We start from the raw sequence: 17343 nt of genomic DNA, 5'->3' as shown, positions 1-17343 counted from the left end.
TTCTGAATTGTGCTCTGTGTTTCAGCTTAGCCTGCTGCTTGGCTAATCCAGTGAGCATTTTTAAGAGCAGAGACATCAGCGCAAAGCATAACTGTTTTTCCATTTGTTGTAATAAATGGTTAAATATATGACGATAGTGTTCCTGACTGAACCATTGTTTCAAGGATTACCAACAATTACAATGGTAAATCTGTCTCGGTTATTATTGTAAACTGCATACGTGCCAGAGCAGGAAGCTTGATAGCCGTAACAGTAACTAAGGGGGGCGGGGACTTTGTGAAAGGTCAATTGCTCTTTTAAGCTTGTAGATGTGACTAAAACTGACAAATAACTATGCTCTTACCCCAAATACAGTAACAACAGCTATAAAGCATTACAATTAGGCTATATCGCCATCTGTGATTTAATAGTTTTGTTCAAGGTTCCTGTCTCTGAACTGATACTGCAGAATGTGTAGTGGCACTCCTGAGACGGTTTGTGATGACAGTTGGAGGAAAGGAAGTTTTAGAGCAGTGTGTGAGTGTGAGTGTGAGTGTGAGTGTGTGTGTGTGTGTGTGTGTGTGTGTGTGTGTGTAAGACGATTACCTTTATGACATGTTAGTGCAATAAAGTTGGTGTTTTATGACACTTGCTCCTGGCTTTGGGCTGTATTTAGCTATTGGCACAAACAAAAACAAAAACCCAAGTGTCTTGCAATTAAATGCAGATTATGGAAACAAAGGTTGATGAACAACCATTGCTCTGCCTCTAGAGCAAGTTCAACACATTGCCAACATAGGCATTCTTAGCCATGGAGGGAAAATGAGTGGTATAATTCCTCTACATGGCCCGCTTACTGCGCTGGAGTATCGGCATGGAGGTATTTAAAGCAGTCTATTCTTTTACACCAGATTTAGAGACAGAAAAAGTTGTGGCAACTCCAACTTGTTATTGAACATACAGTATGCATGCATATATTTTCTAATACTTTATAAATAGCTTAACAAAAATGCTGATATTCGAACCTGGCAGCAGTGGAACATTTTATGATAATGTTTTTTGGTACAATTTTGGCGTGTAGCATGAGTTCTTTTTTCAGGGGTCAAAATTTAGTGCACAAAAAAAAAAGACCTAAGGATTTTGTTCATTAGTTATGTTCCCCACTGTTCCTTGTCACAGCAACACCTTGTCCTTCCTCCTTTCACTTCTAAGACTCAGGAGGGGGTATAAGCAGGGCATTTTTAGACATGAACAGTCCTTGTGTTTTGCCACTGTCAGCACTGGTGGCACCAACTGAAAGTTACATAACATAAGACAAGGGGTATTCAGTATCTAGGAAAGAAGAGGCTCAGCAACATGACTGGAGCACTCAGCTTATTAGCAATCCAATATCCATATTCAGCTCATCAATGACAGTCTTTGAAATGCCCAGCAGTAACTCAAAACACAAATTGGTGCTGCTCAGGGACAGAAAGCTAAACTTTTCTGCCAGTTTAAATAATACTAATGCATGCATTTTTCCAAACCATTTCAATATTACTAAAGCTTATGCTAAAATGGGAACCCAAAGCCTGATTCATATTTCTTCCCATGGCGGTTTTCAAATCAAAGGGTTATAAAGAGAGTACAGCTTCTGTTTTATCATGTTTAGAATATATACAGTAAACTGCGATTTACTGCTCAGAATCCAAGAGGTTGCAGGTACTTATACTTCTCAAGTAGGCTATAGATCTGTGTTTCTAACAATAAGTCGTCCTTGACCCGTCACTTAGCAAGCTGTAGCTGCTGGCCCAACTGTCACGGTAACAAAAAGAAAAAATTAAACTACACTAGTGGCTCCATATGAAGAGTTGCAGTTTCCACAAAGACCTTTTACTCCTTTGAGCAGCAGCGCTATTTTCATAAAGCGAAAGCTGTCTGCTGCCTGACAATGGAAGTTACTTTATTTATTTATATTGTCAGTTCAGTTTGTTTATTTGTTCAGAAAGTTTTGTTGCAAAAGATATCCATTTGAAGAAAAGTTACACCTAGTCTTAAAAAATAATTGCGAGAACCAAATGATTACTTACCAAGTAATTACTGTACAGTACATACTTAAGACAGTTGGGAAATGATGGCACTTCTGAACAGATTGAGATGCTGGATTGAATTCTTTGTATTTTCATGTTCTTATTGTAACAGTCTCTAATCTATATGTATGTGCAACAGGAACTCCTTCAACTTGCCAGCAAAATGAAACTGCTCATCTTTGCAAAGGTTAGCTTGGTTGCAGATTACTTGCAGGACTGTGGCAATCGAGCTAAAGTTTGGCATGCTAGCCAGTCGGGAACATGCTAGAGCTAGTCAGTCACAATAGCTCTCCAAGCTTCTTTCTTTTTCATTTGTGCTGGTTTGTGTAGTCTCCCCTGGCATTTTAGGTTGTATATGAAAAAGGTGCAGCAAAGGGCAAAGAAGCTCCACAGGGAGAAATCAGTGATACGGAGTGGAATTTCCCTTACTATTACAGTTGAGGCCTATTTACCTTTTACATATAAACACATCTATCATGTTCTAAGTGCACTATGATTTGTTAAAATCATTAATTAAAAACAAATTTACAAGGACAGAACTAGAAAGAATGGCAAAGATGATGCCTTTGTGCAGATCCAGCTTATTTTATAAGATTGTAGTTCTTTGGACCAGTAAAAAAAGGTTGAACATCATATGAGAGCCGGAAGCACACACGCATGTAAAAGTGCCCCTCATGTGCTTCTATGTGTGCAGTACAGGCACACTAACTCAGCAACATCTACAGGACCTTCCGCCCTCTACATCCTAACTAATGTGTCAGCTCCAGCAGTTGAAATTGTATCGACTCCATTTACAGTGTGTGACAACACATCAGGAATGGCAGTTAAGGGGAGGTGGGAGCAGCATGCCTTCTGTGGATTTATCAAACTTATATATCCCTGACATTGCGAGGACAGCTGGTGGGTGGTTCGCTGGCTTGGCACACAGAGAGCCAAAGTACACTAGAATCAATAGACAGAACAAAAAGGAAGTTAAGCTGCCTCCGCTGGAACATGATGGAAATACCTTTCTCCCTACCGCTCATTCAGAGTTCTTAGAAATTACTAACAAAAAGCAGTGCTTCCACTCTGCCACCATCAATTAGCTCAAGAAAGATGTGAAAAAAACTCTATTTTTATCATAAGGTACAGGTAACTTATTTTATTTGAAACTATCATGTATCGCTGAGGACTTATACGTTAAACTTTGATGTGATGGAGTCAATGTCGGCGTCAAATAAACTGCACGACAATTATTGCAAACAATATAAAAATTAAAATGATTTGTATGCATAGGCAGCTTTAAGCAGGAGTGTTAAGGGGCTAAAGCTATAAAAGAAATCTGTTTTCTTGTCACGGCCACAAACCAATCTGATGTCCCCTCATTTCAATACAATCGAGGGCAGCAATCGGCTCTTCAGCTACAGATGGTATTCCTATTCAGTGTCACACAAGATTACAACTCTTGTCTATTTTTTCTCAGTGCCAAATCCAGCACTTCTGGCATTCAGTGCCACAACCAAATTGCAAATCAGCCACAGCTGGGGTTGGCACCGCAAGCCCCCGACACCCTGTTGAAGAAATTATTTATGTATCATACCGACGCCGTCCATAAATAAAAGATACCATTCACAGTCTGTTCCACAGTTCCTAGAGCTTGAAAGAAAACGCTTTATCCTCGTTTTTTTTCACGTGCTGAAAAGGATGTGGGGTTTGTGTTGCTCCCTGGGTTGCATCATAAACACCTTTGACTGGGAAAACAAAAAATAACATACCTGTAGAATGTATAAAAGATTATCACCTGTTCCAAAGCATATTGCACACAAAGACGGATATCAAGTTCTCTACAGAATGAGTCCTGAAAATCATACTAGGCCATTTTTAACATTTAGTATTTTTGCTCTACCATTCTTAAAGTAGGCAACAGATGATTGTCGATGATTAATTACATTTTGCATTAAAGCTGCATTATTTTGCCCTTTTTGGAGCTTTTTACCTCTCTCCTCACTGCCCCAAACCAGTGTGTTTACACAAGTTCTTTTTCACTTATCTAGTCATATCTAACCATGCATAGAATTCAGTAGTGGGGCTAACAACATAAAAAAAAAACATGATTGTGTAAAAGGCACCACACACATTAACATACCTGCGCCCATTGTTATATATGTAGGCTATGTAAGTCTGCACAATGGCAGCACCTTGACCTGTGTCACTGTAGGATGACATGAGTAAATTGAAGCCTGTAGCACACACCAAACGCAACAGAAGAAGGTATCAAGGTACAGCAGACCGAATGCACTGATTGGTGGAGTAAATGTGATAAAATTGCTGCTTTTCTGAGGAGTTAACATGCATCGGAGCGTGAAAATGGGACAATGGTATATCCTGTGTTGCCTCGATTCATCCAGTCACACGGGTCAAGATTCCACCACTGTGCAGGCTTACATGCATAGACAACAATGGGTGCAGAATTTTGATGCACGTCAGTGTGTGTTGCCCTTTACACTTACAAAATTCAAAAGCAAAAATGTCCAGTTCACAAGTCACAGACCTCAGTCTTCATAGGGACTATTTCTTTTAAACGAGTCACCTCCACTGTATTTTAGAGTGAAAGCAGAAATGGTTATATGTAAAAATGTATACAATTACTATTATTGCTGCAAATCTCCAGCCTCTAGCAACTTCTGACGTTATTTTAACAAATCTGTTACTTTAACAAAAAGTATTTGTTCCACATTTGTTGATAACCAGTGTTGGCGATTGTATTGGGTAATCCTAGGACTGTTGTCTCGCGATTTGGAAGAAAATGAGGCACAGGTGGTGGTGGTGGTGGTGGCAGAAAATCCCAAAGCAAAGAGCTGGTACAAAGGCAGTTAGAGAAGAAACAGACATGCAGAAAGATAGTCAGAGAGACAGACTGACAGAGACACAAGAAGAGATTCAAGTTACAGTGGGGAGAAATAAAGGAGGGAAAATATAAGCCTTCATCACAAAAGCCCGCCATGAAACAATGGTTCCCTTATGGAAAGAGGCAGCAGTAAACACAAACACCCCTGTTTGGCAGACCTGGAGGAAGGGATTGGAGAAAAGGAGGAAGACCGGGGAGAGAGAAGGAGCAGGAGGGGTGAGAGACAGACAGGCCCTGCCAAAGTGGCCCCCATGACGAGCAGCGCCACCTCGTTAAACCTGTCCGCAGGAGTCACAGGCAGATGCTCTGCTTTTTCTATGATAACAGCCGAGCTGCTAAGCAGCTAGTGGCGTCACGCTCCTTTGAACAATTATTGACCTCAAAGCTGTCACTCGGTTTCACGCCAGCGCTGGTTCCAACTCACCACACTCACAAGGGGCTTGTTGCACCATGCATGTCTGGAGTGAATGAATATGGATTGTTATTAAACATTGTGCAAAATGCCTTTCTGCCAAAATGGTCCCCATAAGTTGTTAGGCTTCATGTGGGCAGCTGATATACAGATTCATGATGACCAATTATGTCATGTGAGCCTTAAAAACATGCTCCCGAGCCTGTGCAAATTGGCACTAAGGATATGAAAGTGTTATCAATTAATGCACATTTATTCACCATTTTACATTTAGCGGACCCAGCACTTTCAATAATCTAAACACAGTCAGCACATGAAGCCATGAGTCACGAGAAAGTAAGCAGGGTGAGGGAGCGATAGAAAGGGAAAGAGAGCGATAGACGGAGAAGGCGAGAGCAGCGGTTCTCTGAGGATTAGCTCATTTAGACTGCTTTGATCTGTGAGATCTTAATTGCCGGGTAGCACTGATGGAGTCATCAAAGTGACTTAGCAACACTATCCACAAGGCGAGGAGGAAGAAGGGTGGTCTTGTCCATACCTTCGCTTCCCTATTCCTTTTCCTTCTCTCGATAAACTTATCTCAATTCCTGCACATTATTATTTTATTGTATTTCTATTAATGGTTAGGAAGAATAAACTATACATCCACTCTGGAAGCTCTAGGAGGTTACTTTGACACAGCGGTGCATTGAATAAAACACTAAAATTAGCATGCTAAAATGCTGATATTTAGCAGGTAATGTTTAGCCATCTTAGTTTATTGTTTGAGCTTGCTTATTTTTACTAAACACAAAGTATAATCAAAGACAGACAGGAAAACCCTTAGTTGTGCAGGTATTTGGTCATACTGTCTGTAAACCAAAGTTTTGGAAAAAGTGAAATTTTGACCTGATGATGGCAAATGAATAGTTGTGTGTATATATTTCACTGGATGTGGCCTGCTGGTTGCGCTAGATGAAAGCCCTTATACCTAAACAAAACAGGTTCCAGAATGACTCATAATACTACTGGAAAACCACCCCATGAACGTTTTCTGATCTGCCAACCATATTTACCATATAACCGTTTGAGATACGGTTATAATTTGTCAGGTAATGAGGCTTTGAAGGTCAGTGAGGAAGATCTTTTCTTTTATTGAATTTCTGCTTTTTCTGCCAGTTCCAACCTTATTTCCCAGCTTTTTCAGAGCTCCTCTCATTAACACATTCTTACATCATTGAACCTGACCAATTATCATTCTTCCCAAATTCCATGAACCATTGGATGCTGCTCTTTAAATATATTTGTGATGCTTTGCTCAACGCACATCGCCCCCATCACCACAGCCAGTGTCTACTCTTCAGGGATCTTTATGGGTCTGCATTTTAGGAAGGGTGTTTCACATTGATGGAGCCTAAATCACCAAAAACATGTCCTCTTGCCATCTTAAGAAATACTATATATATATATATATATATATATTTCTAGATGATCTCTCCTCCCCTCCTCAAAATGCTTTAGGATTGGGTAAACACTGTGGTTATGGTAATGGTTAGAAAAAGATTGCCTGCATGGTTGAAAGAAATCAATGTTGACAATTGTTAGGAGCAGGACATGAATATGTACTATAAAGGTGAGAAGAATCAGAAAGGTTCTGCAGATTTTAATCCATAGGATTTTTTATTATTGGTATAGATAATAGTATAGAAGTAGTATTCGGTCAGGTTTTATGTACCTTGTCTGAATACAGAAAAACTCTGTATTGTAGTTTTATGATTTTGTAAGGGGGTTGATGGTCACAAGTCAGCAGTTGAATATAAGTCTTTTGGAGAGTCGAGGCCTTTTGAGAGGAACTGAGAGCTCTCCGTATTTGAGGGCAGATTCAGCTTTAGCTAAATCCCTGTTTAACCACCATATAGAGATCCAGAGGGGCTGACTGGCAAAGGCTGGGGGTTAAGGAGATCATTCAGACAGATGAAGATGATGCATGGTTTCCTTTGCTCTCTCTGTCTGCCTTTTGTCTCTCTCTTAGATCCACACACATTCCCATACACACTATCCCCGTTCTCCCTGCACGTTATCTACTCCATGCAACCTTGTACACCCATTTCTCTCTCTCTCTCTCTCTGGCTGCTGTCCAACTTCTCCGTCGTCACCTTTTATCTATTTGGCTAACACAGGAACAGGCAGATGAAGGAGCGGAAGAGTATTAGGGGAGCCATTCTTTCTGCCTCTTTGTGACGGGAGGGTTACTGTTAGCGCAGCAGAGCCTTCCTTCTGTTGAGTTGGTCATAAGAGAGACTGTGGAGCAGTGGGGGAAAAGTACGCCTGAGGGAGTGTTTACATTACCAGAATACTGATATTGTGAGACAGTGGTGTATAAATGCATTGTCAAAATGAATGTGTATAAAACCGTAGACAGAGCACATCAACTGACAAACACAGGCTCAGTGTAATAGGTTGAGAGCATCAGAACACTGCAGAAAAATATGCCAAAACCCAGTACAGACATATGGTTACAGACATGATTTGACAATAACTAACTGCATACTAAAAGTTCAAAGGATCCAAAGCGGTTTTCCAACAAACTTTTTATCAATTAGAAAATAGCATAATAAAGCATTATTGCTGGAAGCAATGGTGTAAACCATGATATTCTCTCCCAAACCACGTCCCTGTTTGTATATTTACCACATTCATGTATGCAAATAAAGAACTTATTTGGATACAGCCAATACTTTTCGTTCTTTTAAACATGCCAAGGAGCCATGACGTGTTGATAAAGCAACAAATGTTAAAGCAACACTATGTAACTTTTCCCGCTTCCCTCTAAAGGTTGTCTCATTGGAACTACAGCTGCAGCTAAAAGTTACATAGTGTTGCTTTAACTTGCCCCTGGTGAAAGGGGCTTAAGATTGTTTTCAATTTCAGTGATGCAAATTTAGACAGAAAACATCGACCTTCGCTAAGCTTACATGTTCCCATTCCACAACTGCTTTCTGGTGTCTCTCTTTTCTGTTTTCTGTTTGTTTAGCCATAATTTGAGCACTGCCAGTTCTCCCCTGCACCTCCATAACTATGTCAGACACAGCTATGATTTGTGATGCAACCACAAAGCCCACATTTGTCTGAAGAGGGAAGAATAGCCTATCAAATTTCAACGGTACAATTCAAAGAGTATGCTTTTATTAAATATTGATGTCACACACATGGCTAGCGGGATGTTAACGTTTGAAGGAAAACAGCATCACTCACACTCTTGTGCTACTTTGTACTACAGTGAACAGGTGTTACATCACCCTTGAATCATTCATTTTAACTCCAAAAAAAGTTGAGGTAAACACAAAATCTGTGAAACAGAGAATGATCAAAAGCAGCTCGTAGTGAAGTATCTACCTATACCTCCAATTACACAATCTACCCCACACACATGGCCTTTTAAAACTTATTTGGCTTTGTAATTCGTCTATTTGATGATTTCACGTGTATGAAGCCAAACATAAGAAGTGGGCATTCTTATTTTTCCCCTTTAGTGCCATTGAATGGGAACAAAATGAAATATTATTTACGTGTGTGTTCCTTCTTCCTTTCGATGATTCACTATATTCGATAATTTGGGAAAAATCCATATTCATGCCAAGTCACCAGTCACCTAGATTTTCTAAAGCCTGAAAACAGAGCCAAAAGTCTATTTTTCTCTTAGACCACTTGAATTACAATATGCTGAAAGGGTATTGTGGAATTTTTGCCCAATGACGCCAAAATTCTCTCATCTCATCGTCATCAGAATCAGCAACTGTCAGTACTTTCTCTTCACAGAGCGTTTGTTCTCTACAAGTCGATGGTTAGTTGCTGCTCTGTACGCACAAGAGAACACCCACTGCTGGCTATATTTCCTTGAACCCATCAGCAATTCCAGATTCATATGTGCTCTGCCAAGTTTGTCGGGACCGTGCCAAACACACTTTTGGTAATTTCGTGGCAAGGCTCCCTTGATGCACATATGACACACTTGGGCACACTCAGGTTGGGATCAGAAAGAACGGTCCTGAGTGAGTTAGAATAATAAATCCAAACAACACGCTTGATGTGCACATGGGCAGGGAGGTTTCTGTGGTTATTTTACAGCAGTTGCCCAAAATTTACCCTGTGCAATATGCTGTGCGCAACAACACTCCAATTAGAGACTGCAGATGGAACAGATACCTACTGCTTTCAGATGGCTCTAAAGAGTCACCAGGTCACCAAGAAAAAAGGCCTTCAGTATAGTAATTTACCAAGTATATATTGTCATGATAGCTTTATTCTGTCTAACTTGATAATAGCGAGAACCGGTGGTTGAAAAATCAGCATTATCATGTAGAATAAAGTTGTTGTTGTCACAACCATTAAAGGTGCTGCAGGTAGGATTGCGAAGATCCAGGACTTAGCCAAAAAATTTGAACATCAACAACTTCTCAGTCCCTCCCCCTTTTCTGATAAAGCCCAAAACGGTCTCTTAAGCCCCTCCCCCCACAAGGGAGAATGAATGTGTGTGCATGAGCAGTGATTGACACGCAGTTAGACACCCCCCCGACCCTGATTGGTGTATCTGAACAGGGAGTTGTGGATTTTTGCAAATCACACTACAGGCTGGAGGTGATGCCAGAGGAGCCAAATTCTTTTTTAAATTACCTGCTTCATGTAGTTCTACTCGAACATAGGGTCAGTTTCAGCAAATATGACAGAAAGTTAGTTTTATAAGTCTTACCTACTGCACCTTTAACTAAATTTCACATATTACCAAACTAAGTCATGTTTGCAAATGAGTCTATTCATGCAGCTAAAGCAGCTGCTGGCTGTAGCTTCATATTGAATAGACACATACTGTAAAGAGTGGTATCAATCTTCTCATCCAAACTTTTGGCAAGAAAGCAAAAGAAATTCCAAAATGTCAACTATTGCTTTACATTTAGGTTGAAACAATAAAGGATAAACTACTTTTTAAATGTCTCATAAAGATGCTTCTTAAAGTTGAGGTAGTTATTCAACTAAACAATGACTATAAATAAATTATAACAGAATAGAAATCAAAGCTTGAAAACATGGCTTTATCACTAGTGTATTTAAACACCTTCCACAACAACATTATCAACTACTTTGTCTCCAGACGTGCTGTCCTGTAATGACCAAATCACCCTTGGCTCCACAATACTAATAGTCATTAAGATGGCAAACACACCACATGTGCATGACAGATCAATCCTTCACGCTGTGGCAAATCTTTCCATCCTTTTTTCAAACTGCGTCAAATCACAATTCAGCAATTGCATTTAATCATCACATATTAGTCCAGTGATTGAACTGTTAAAAAATAAAAGTCTTGGACAGAAAGTTGAACACAAAAGTCTGTCTAGTCAAGAGGGCAATAGTGTTCCAACAACAGTCAAAGCCCCTAAGATCCTGCATTTCAATTTGGTGCGGTACCTGTCAGCAGGATCTGTGTTCCAGTTGGGTGCCTGAGCCTTCCTAGTATTGAAACATGATGACAGTGAAGGCAAGTCTCACACCAACCAATGGAGTCATCAATAATAAGACAAGGTGAGCAGGAAGGGAAGAGGGAGAGTTATCTGGGTACAGCACATGAACTTCCCAGTGGGCCGCAGGGCAGACAGGGCCGCAGAGAGGCGAGATATGGCGTGATGTTCCTGGAATCTGTGATTTGACATCTGCTCTGTGTGAGAGTCTGTCAGAGGGCAGGGTAAGGTTTTTGAGGGCACCGCCGCTTCCTCTTTAGTCTGAGACTCTGGGTTTTATCAAAGAGATCTCACTTGTAGGGCACAGAGAGTGGCTGAGCAGCATGGCGCTCGCTGGAGGTGGTCAGCTTTGAACAAACGCCGAATAGATGTCATTCATCCCGGAAATTCAGTCCTCCTCTTCCACGTAGGTAGAGGGGAACCAGCCCATCTGAGAAGCAACAAAACAGGATACAATTATATATATTTTGAATGGTCACACTGAAGTCCTTGTCACCTCTTACTCTTGGCCCGGCCTACGCATGCCTCAATTTCTTATTGCGCTTTAGTTAGTTTGAACACTACAATATTTGTAGACTATTTAGGTCAGTACATACACTGAAACTCTACTGCTCAGAAAATTAAACTCCAAGAAAAAAAAGAAAAAAAAACTCTTTACTCCATTTAAGCTCTAAGAGGGTAGACATTGATTACTTTTATTCAAATTAACTGATAGCAGAACATTATGACGCAATACCACAGTTTAATGCATGATATTCAAGAGAGAACTGTCCACTCAACTGAATGTGTAATAATACTGTATGGATATGTAGAATACATGTGTAGAGAATTGTTTTTACAATAGTTGCCACTGTATATCAAAATCAGCACAGATGGAACAAAACCACCAAGGTAAAGATGAAATTAAATGTATACAAAACTTTGCCATAATGACAGGATCCTACAGCAGACCTACCCTGCCGTCGACCTCTCCCTTCCACCACCCATTGGACATCTTGGTATAGATCTTGATAATGTCTCCCTGTAGCAACGAGAGCTCCCGTGTGTCTCTGGAACAGAAGTCATAGCGTGCCACTGCAATACCCACCACCCTGGGAGAAAACACTGAGACAAAGACATCTTTTCTTATTATTGAGCACCATCTCCACTTAATTTCACAAATATTCTGAGAATACTGTCAGAGATTCTGAGGGATTTATTTAAGTTCTAAGAGCAACCAATTGAATACAAATGTACAAGTACTATATTATCTCTGGTGCTGTGGCTATACAGTTTCTCTACCTTTAATATACAGTAGTATATTATTATTATACAGTATTTCTTTAGATTTTTGTAGTTTGTATAAGGTTTACAATGGTATGAAACACATTTCTATCAGGTATTCTGCACAGTAAAATGACTATGACTTTTTCGTAAGGATGATAGTAAAGAGCCTTGACTTCTGCGCCTGAGTCATGTGTAAGTGTAAAAGCAAAACCAGAGAGTCACAGATGAATGAGATAGACAATAGAGATGACAGGTCATGGGTTATCATGGTGATGTTTTCATTAAATGTTAATGTTCAACGTAACCCTTATCAGGTTATACAAGGGTATTCCTACATATGCAGGTCAGGACTCACTCGTGAACACAGGTGTGCATAGGTTTGTTTACCTTATCTGTGGAAAAACAGGTGACACAACTGGGAAGATATGCAGGATAAAAGGAATAAATCTACTCCCTCATGCACACACAGGCCCATCATGCCAACACAGAAGATCAAGCCCACACATACATGCATGCATATATGCTCATGCACACAAAGGCAGATACAAACACATTAATCCTAATAGACTTTTGTGCTGAATTCATGCCATGTCGGCAGAATAAGAAAAATTGGGAAACCTCCCGCTATTCTAACTTGGGAGCATTTACTCATTATTCCAACATGGTTTACTGCCATTGCTAGCCTTGTAGTCAAAAAAGAATATCCAATTAAAAAGGCAGGACCCTGTGTGTGTGTGTGTGTGTGTGTGTGTGTGTGTGTGTGTGTGTGTGTGTGTGTGTGTGTGTGTGTGTGTGTGTGTGTGCAGCATCAAGAGACTACCCTACATACAAATGATGAAAATAAACGTACACAAACACATGGTAGATGAACGCCCAGGATCTTGGTCTCTCGAGCACGTTGTCTTTTGCCGGTGGTTGCACAAATTTCTCCGCACGCTGTATATTTAGAAGCCTCCAGCAGGTTGAGCCGGGCTACCTGTTTCCCTCACCTGGGCCACATCGCCTACTACTACCAGGATGTGTGAAAAAATAGGCGACACGCCAAATCTCTAGATGATTAATGTCTGTTCAATTTGGAGATTCCAACTGTGTAACTCTATAATGCTGGAGAAAGCTGAACCATTGCAGCTGCTATTTTCATTGTGTTACAATAGTAACACAATATTTGTTGCAGCTTATTAACAAGTGAAACCATACTAAACAAAAGTGTTTGTCTCTTTTTAATTAGCTGAATTGATATGTTATTGATGAATTTTAGTAAAAATGTAAATGCCAGCAATTGTGGCTTTGCAGCTCTTTGCAACTGGTTTGTTGACAATTCTGCAGTTATTTTCACCTAGTGGGAGATATCAGAGCTGGCAGAAATTCACAATGTATCCAAATTGGAAATACAGAAGGCTGATGTGAATGCCCCCCCCCCATGGCAACTCCTACATTCCGAGCAATATTACGTAAAAGCGGAATCATTAAACTACATTATTTAACAAAGACAGGAAAACCTTTATGGAATCCTGGAAATGTGGGCATACTGCAAGGGAGAGACACACAGAGTAGAAAACATGTACCTGTACCTGACCAGAAAGGCGAGGAGGAAGGAGGAACAAAGCTGCAGCCGCCAAGAGGAACTACAGAGAAACGGAGCGAGGGGGGGGTCAGGCCGCAGTGGGAGCAAAGAGAAAACATAAGCAAAGTAAACAAAAGTTTGACAGCAATAGAGTATGAGAGAGGGGAAAGGAGATAGGGGAAAAGTTGGCAAAGTCAAAGAACAAGGAAAAAGCAAGGACGGGTGGGAGAGGAAAGTGAGAGAGGAATCAAAACACTGAAAGCATCAAACAATTTGTCATTTCACCTGGCACATGTTTTTGTGTAATACTGACCAAAAGAAGGTAGGTATTAAGTAGTTCAGTAGTTCAACATTCATACTTAACTTACTTATGGACATAAACAAGTATGCGGACAATGTACGCATACTTTGGTTTGGGGCGTTTTTTCATTATTTGGGCTATGCTCCTTTGTTCCAATGAAGGAAGTCTTAATGCTACAACACACACTGATATTTCAATCAATACTGTGCTTCCATTTGTTTGGTAACAGTTTGGAGAGGGCCCTTTTCTGTTTCAACATGACAATGCCACCTTGCACAAAGCCAGGTCCATAAAGAAATGGTTTCTCCAAGTTTGATGTGGAAGAATGTGTCTGGCCTGCACAGATCCCTGAACTCAGGCGCATCCAACACCTTTGGGATGATTTGAAATGCTGTGACCCAGGCCCAACTCTGCATGAAAAAAAACATAGCCTCATCGTTCCTTTGAACGAGGCTAGTCCAGCGATGCAGCGGCATTGCCAATGCAGAGGGCTCCGGGAAAAAACGAAAACAGAAAATAGTCTAACCAAGCTCTACTTTTGCTGCTATGCAATATAATGTCACCCTGCAAGGCAAATGTGAACATTATATTTCTACAGGTCTCCTTGCCATTATTGCGATGAAAGATAAAATGATTACAGCGGTGATAACTTTCCAGAGTTGTAGAATCCTTTCTCAGAGTATCATAAACATCTGTGCAGTGAGCAGAGCCAACGACTTCTGCTCCCATATGAAATCCCAACTGAGCCAGCAGACCCTCAGACTGAGAAAACCACCTGCTGTCATCACAACAATATGGTTCCTTATTCTCTCTCCCCCAGAGGGATAAGTAAATGCAGGCCAGTACGTGTCAACTGTTTGTCTGACCAGAGTGCATACAAACAACTATAAACATACCTGCAGGAAGTATATACAGTATGAACAGTCACATAGCCTACTGTATGTGTACATATATAAATAAACAAGTACTGTACATACTAGCATAAACTAGCACTAGGATTTGATGCAAGAAGCTGATAGAGTTCAGTGTGATCAAACTAAATAACCTGTAATATTTTCATTATTTCTCTAATGAATCTAATATTTTCAGATCTCATTTGGACAGATATTGCATAACTCACTTACAATCATTAATTTAAGACAACAGATTTGTATAACCCGATAACACTGATACTTAACTACAAAATCAAAATGATTTAAAATGATTTTCCATCCCTAACATTTACACACCTACACAGGCGAAAAGCACTCAGACCTAATTAAAAATGCTGGCTGGCGTTTCCACGAACAAATTGCTCAATAGTTCTGCATCTTGTGATTGTTTGCTCAGCCTTGCATTCTGTTTTCCTTGCTATGAGGTATCTGTGTTGAGATTCAAACCATGTTGTGTGTGTGTGTGTGTGTGTGTGTGTGTGTGTGTGTGTGTGTGTGTGTGTGTGTGTGTGTCTCTGTGTGTTTTGTTTTGGCATGACATCTGTCTTTCCACGGAGGCTGTTTACCAGACAGAGAACGTGGTGCCCACACTAAGTCTGTCTATGGGGGTGGACGACTTAAGGCAATAATAATCTATCCCAGAATGTACTGAGGCAACGGCGGGTCTGTCAAGGCTTCCTCACAGAAGGAAGCACGGTGAATGGCAGCGATGCACAAACACACCTCTTGCAGAGCTGCTTTGAAGCCTGATGCGCTGGGAGACCGACGCTGCTAAAGGAGACAGAGGGACAAGGATGTAGCAGAATTTTACATCCGAACAGACACAAACGGCTATCTTTGACTTTGTTCCAGCATTCGTCTGCTTGCGTCTGCTGCAGCGGCTGTGCTTGTTTACACATACACCCTCTCTTTTAGTTAAGACAATTTACCTCCAGCTGCTTTATGCTCTTTTACATCAGATTATATTTTCAAACTTTTCCCAGTTTTGTGGAAACAGGCACAGTTGCACCAGGGGTATACCCCAGGTATGTGTCAGCAGGCGGCTGTCACACAGTTTTCTCTGCTGCCAGCCCAAGTGAAATGTCATGTCCTGTCAGGAAAATTGTGAAGCCATCTCGAAGCTGAGCAGCGTGCGGAGTGTGCCGTTTGGAGTAGCAGGCTCCTGGTGCTTGCCTGGGGCATTGAGCCCTAACTGGGACCTCTCTGCTAAGCCTGGTGAGCTGCCGAGGCTCCTTTCTATTTCTTTTACCCCCTATATGTCTCACTCCCTCCTTTGTCTTTTGCTTTCCCTCTATCTCTCTAATCCCATATCTTCCCTTTGTACCCTGTGTCTCTATTTTACACCATTCACACTTGGTATTAACATGCCATCTGTATTTGGATATCTTCTCTGGGTAAGGAATAACAAATGTATTCAAAGTGCAAATGCACATGAAATACATTGCAATCTATATAGGATTGGATCAGCTAGATCTTAGTCTGGTTTACTGTGTGTTGTACATTACGGCTATAAAACCATCTCGATTAGATTTTCGCCACATAATGTTAGCTATAGTAGCTGTATTGGTATTTAACTCCTCTAATAATAAGATAGCAAGTTAGCTAGCTAGCTAGTTTTTGAAATGTTTGACATCTTACATCACTGAACTAAACTACAGTAAGTACTTTTTGCTAGTTAGTGAAAACAATAGCAAACATTTCATGCACACCGCATCCCATGTCATAAGGAGATAAAGGACATTATACTAAACATTATGTGCTAAGAATGTTGTATTTGACTTCATTGTGATATGGACAAGAGGATCAACCAACAAAAGTGAAAGGGCAAGGAAAACTGCGGCTTTCTTTCACCCAGCATTGTTCTGCAGGGAATCGTGTTAGTTCATTATGCTGTGCTAAATATTTCTAGCATGTCACACTTAAAGACAGGACTGCCTCCGGTATTAAGACATAGTTTCAACTTGAGTGTCGAATCACCCAGCAAATGCTCTGTCACCATCATTTTGTAATGTAAGGTGGGACATTTTTCTACAGTTCTTAGAGTTGAGGGCATACAGTACATTAGCTGGTCTGTAGTAATGAAATATAGCATGTGAGATACTGACTTCAGCAAACTGTTGTGTTCTGTTGTTTCTATTGAATGACCTGAGAAATATCAGTTCCCATTGACTGTTTTGGTCATACAAAAAGGCTTTACAAGCACGTCTACTTCCCAGGGAAAAACATCTCACCTGCCTTCATCCGAATTTGACTGTTGTAGCTAAACCCACCCCTCCGGTACTCCAAACAGGTCAAAACAAATGCTTTTTACTTTCAAATGTAACTGGATCAATATCTGATCTGGTAGCATTTCCCTCTGTCAGACTGTGTCAGGAAGGCAACCTGGATCCCAGTCTCACGGCAGTTCGTCTAAATGTCACGTTATTTTTAATCTATTG

The 17343-nt window shown here is 40.6% G+C and overlaps 1 protein-coding gene across 3 annotated transcripts in view; it reads right to left on the bottom strand.

Moving 5' to 3' along the window:
• Positions 1 to 9611: 9611 nt before the first annotated feature.
• The window catches only part of LOC144526652 (guanine nucleotide exchange factor VAV3-like), a 45520-nt gene continuing 37788 nt past the window's right edge, over positions 9612 to 17343 (bottom strand). For 2 of the 3 annotated variants that reach the window (XM_078264257.1, XM_078264258.1), the window contains exons 26-27: positions 11798 to 11946; positions 9612 to 11272 (exon numbers count right to left, since the gene is read on the bottom strand). In XM_078264257.1, the coding sequence (XP_078120383.1) occupies positions 11231 to 11272; positions 11798 to 11946 (191 nt within the window). In that variant the 3' untranslated portion in view covers positions 9612 to 11230. Of the gene's footprint in view, positions 11273 to 11797; positions 11947 to 13679; positions 13771 to 17343 lie in introns of all 3 variants that reach the window. The other variant, XM_078264260.1, reaches the window with a different exon arrangement.

The sequence above is a fragment of the Sander vitreus genome, chromosome 12 (genome assembly GCF_031162955.1).
Source record: "Sander vitreus isolate 19-12246 chromosome 12, sanVit1, whole genome shotgun sequence".
Lineage (NCBI taxonomy): Eukaryota > Metazoa > Chordata > Actinopteri > Perciformes > Percidae > Sander > Sander vitreus.
The sequence above is the reverse complement of the archived record's forward strand: the minus strand, read 5'-3'. Positions and strand labels throughout refer to the sequence as shown.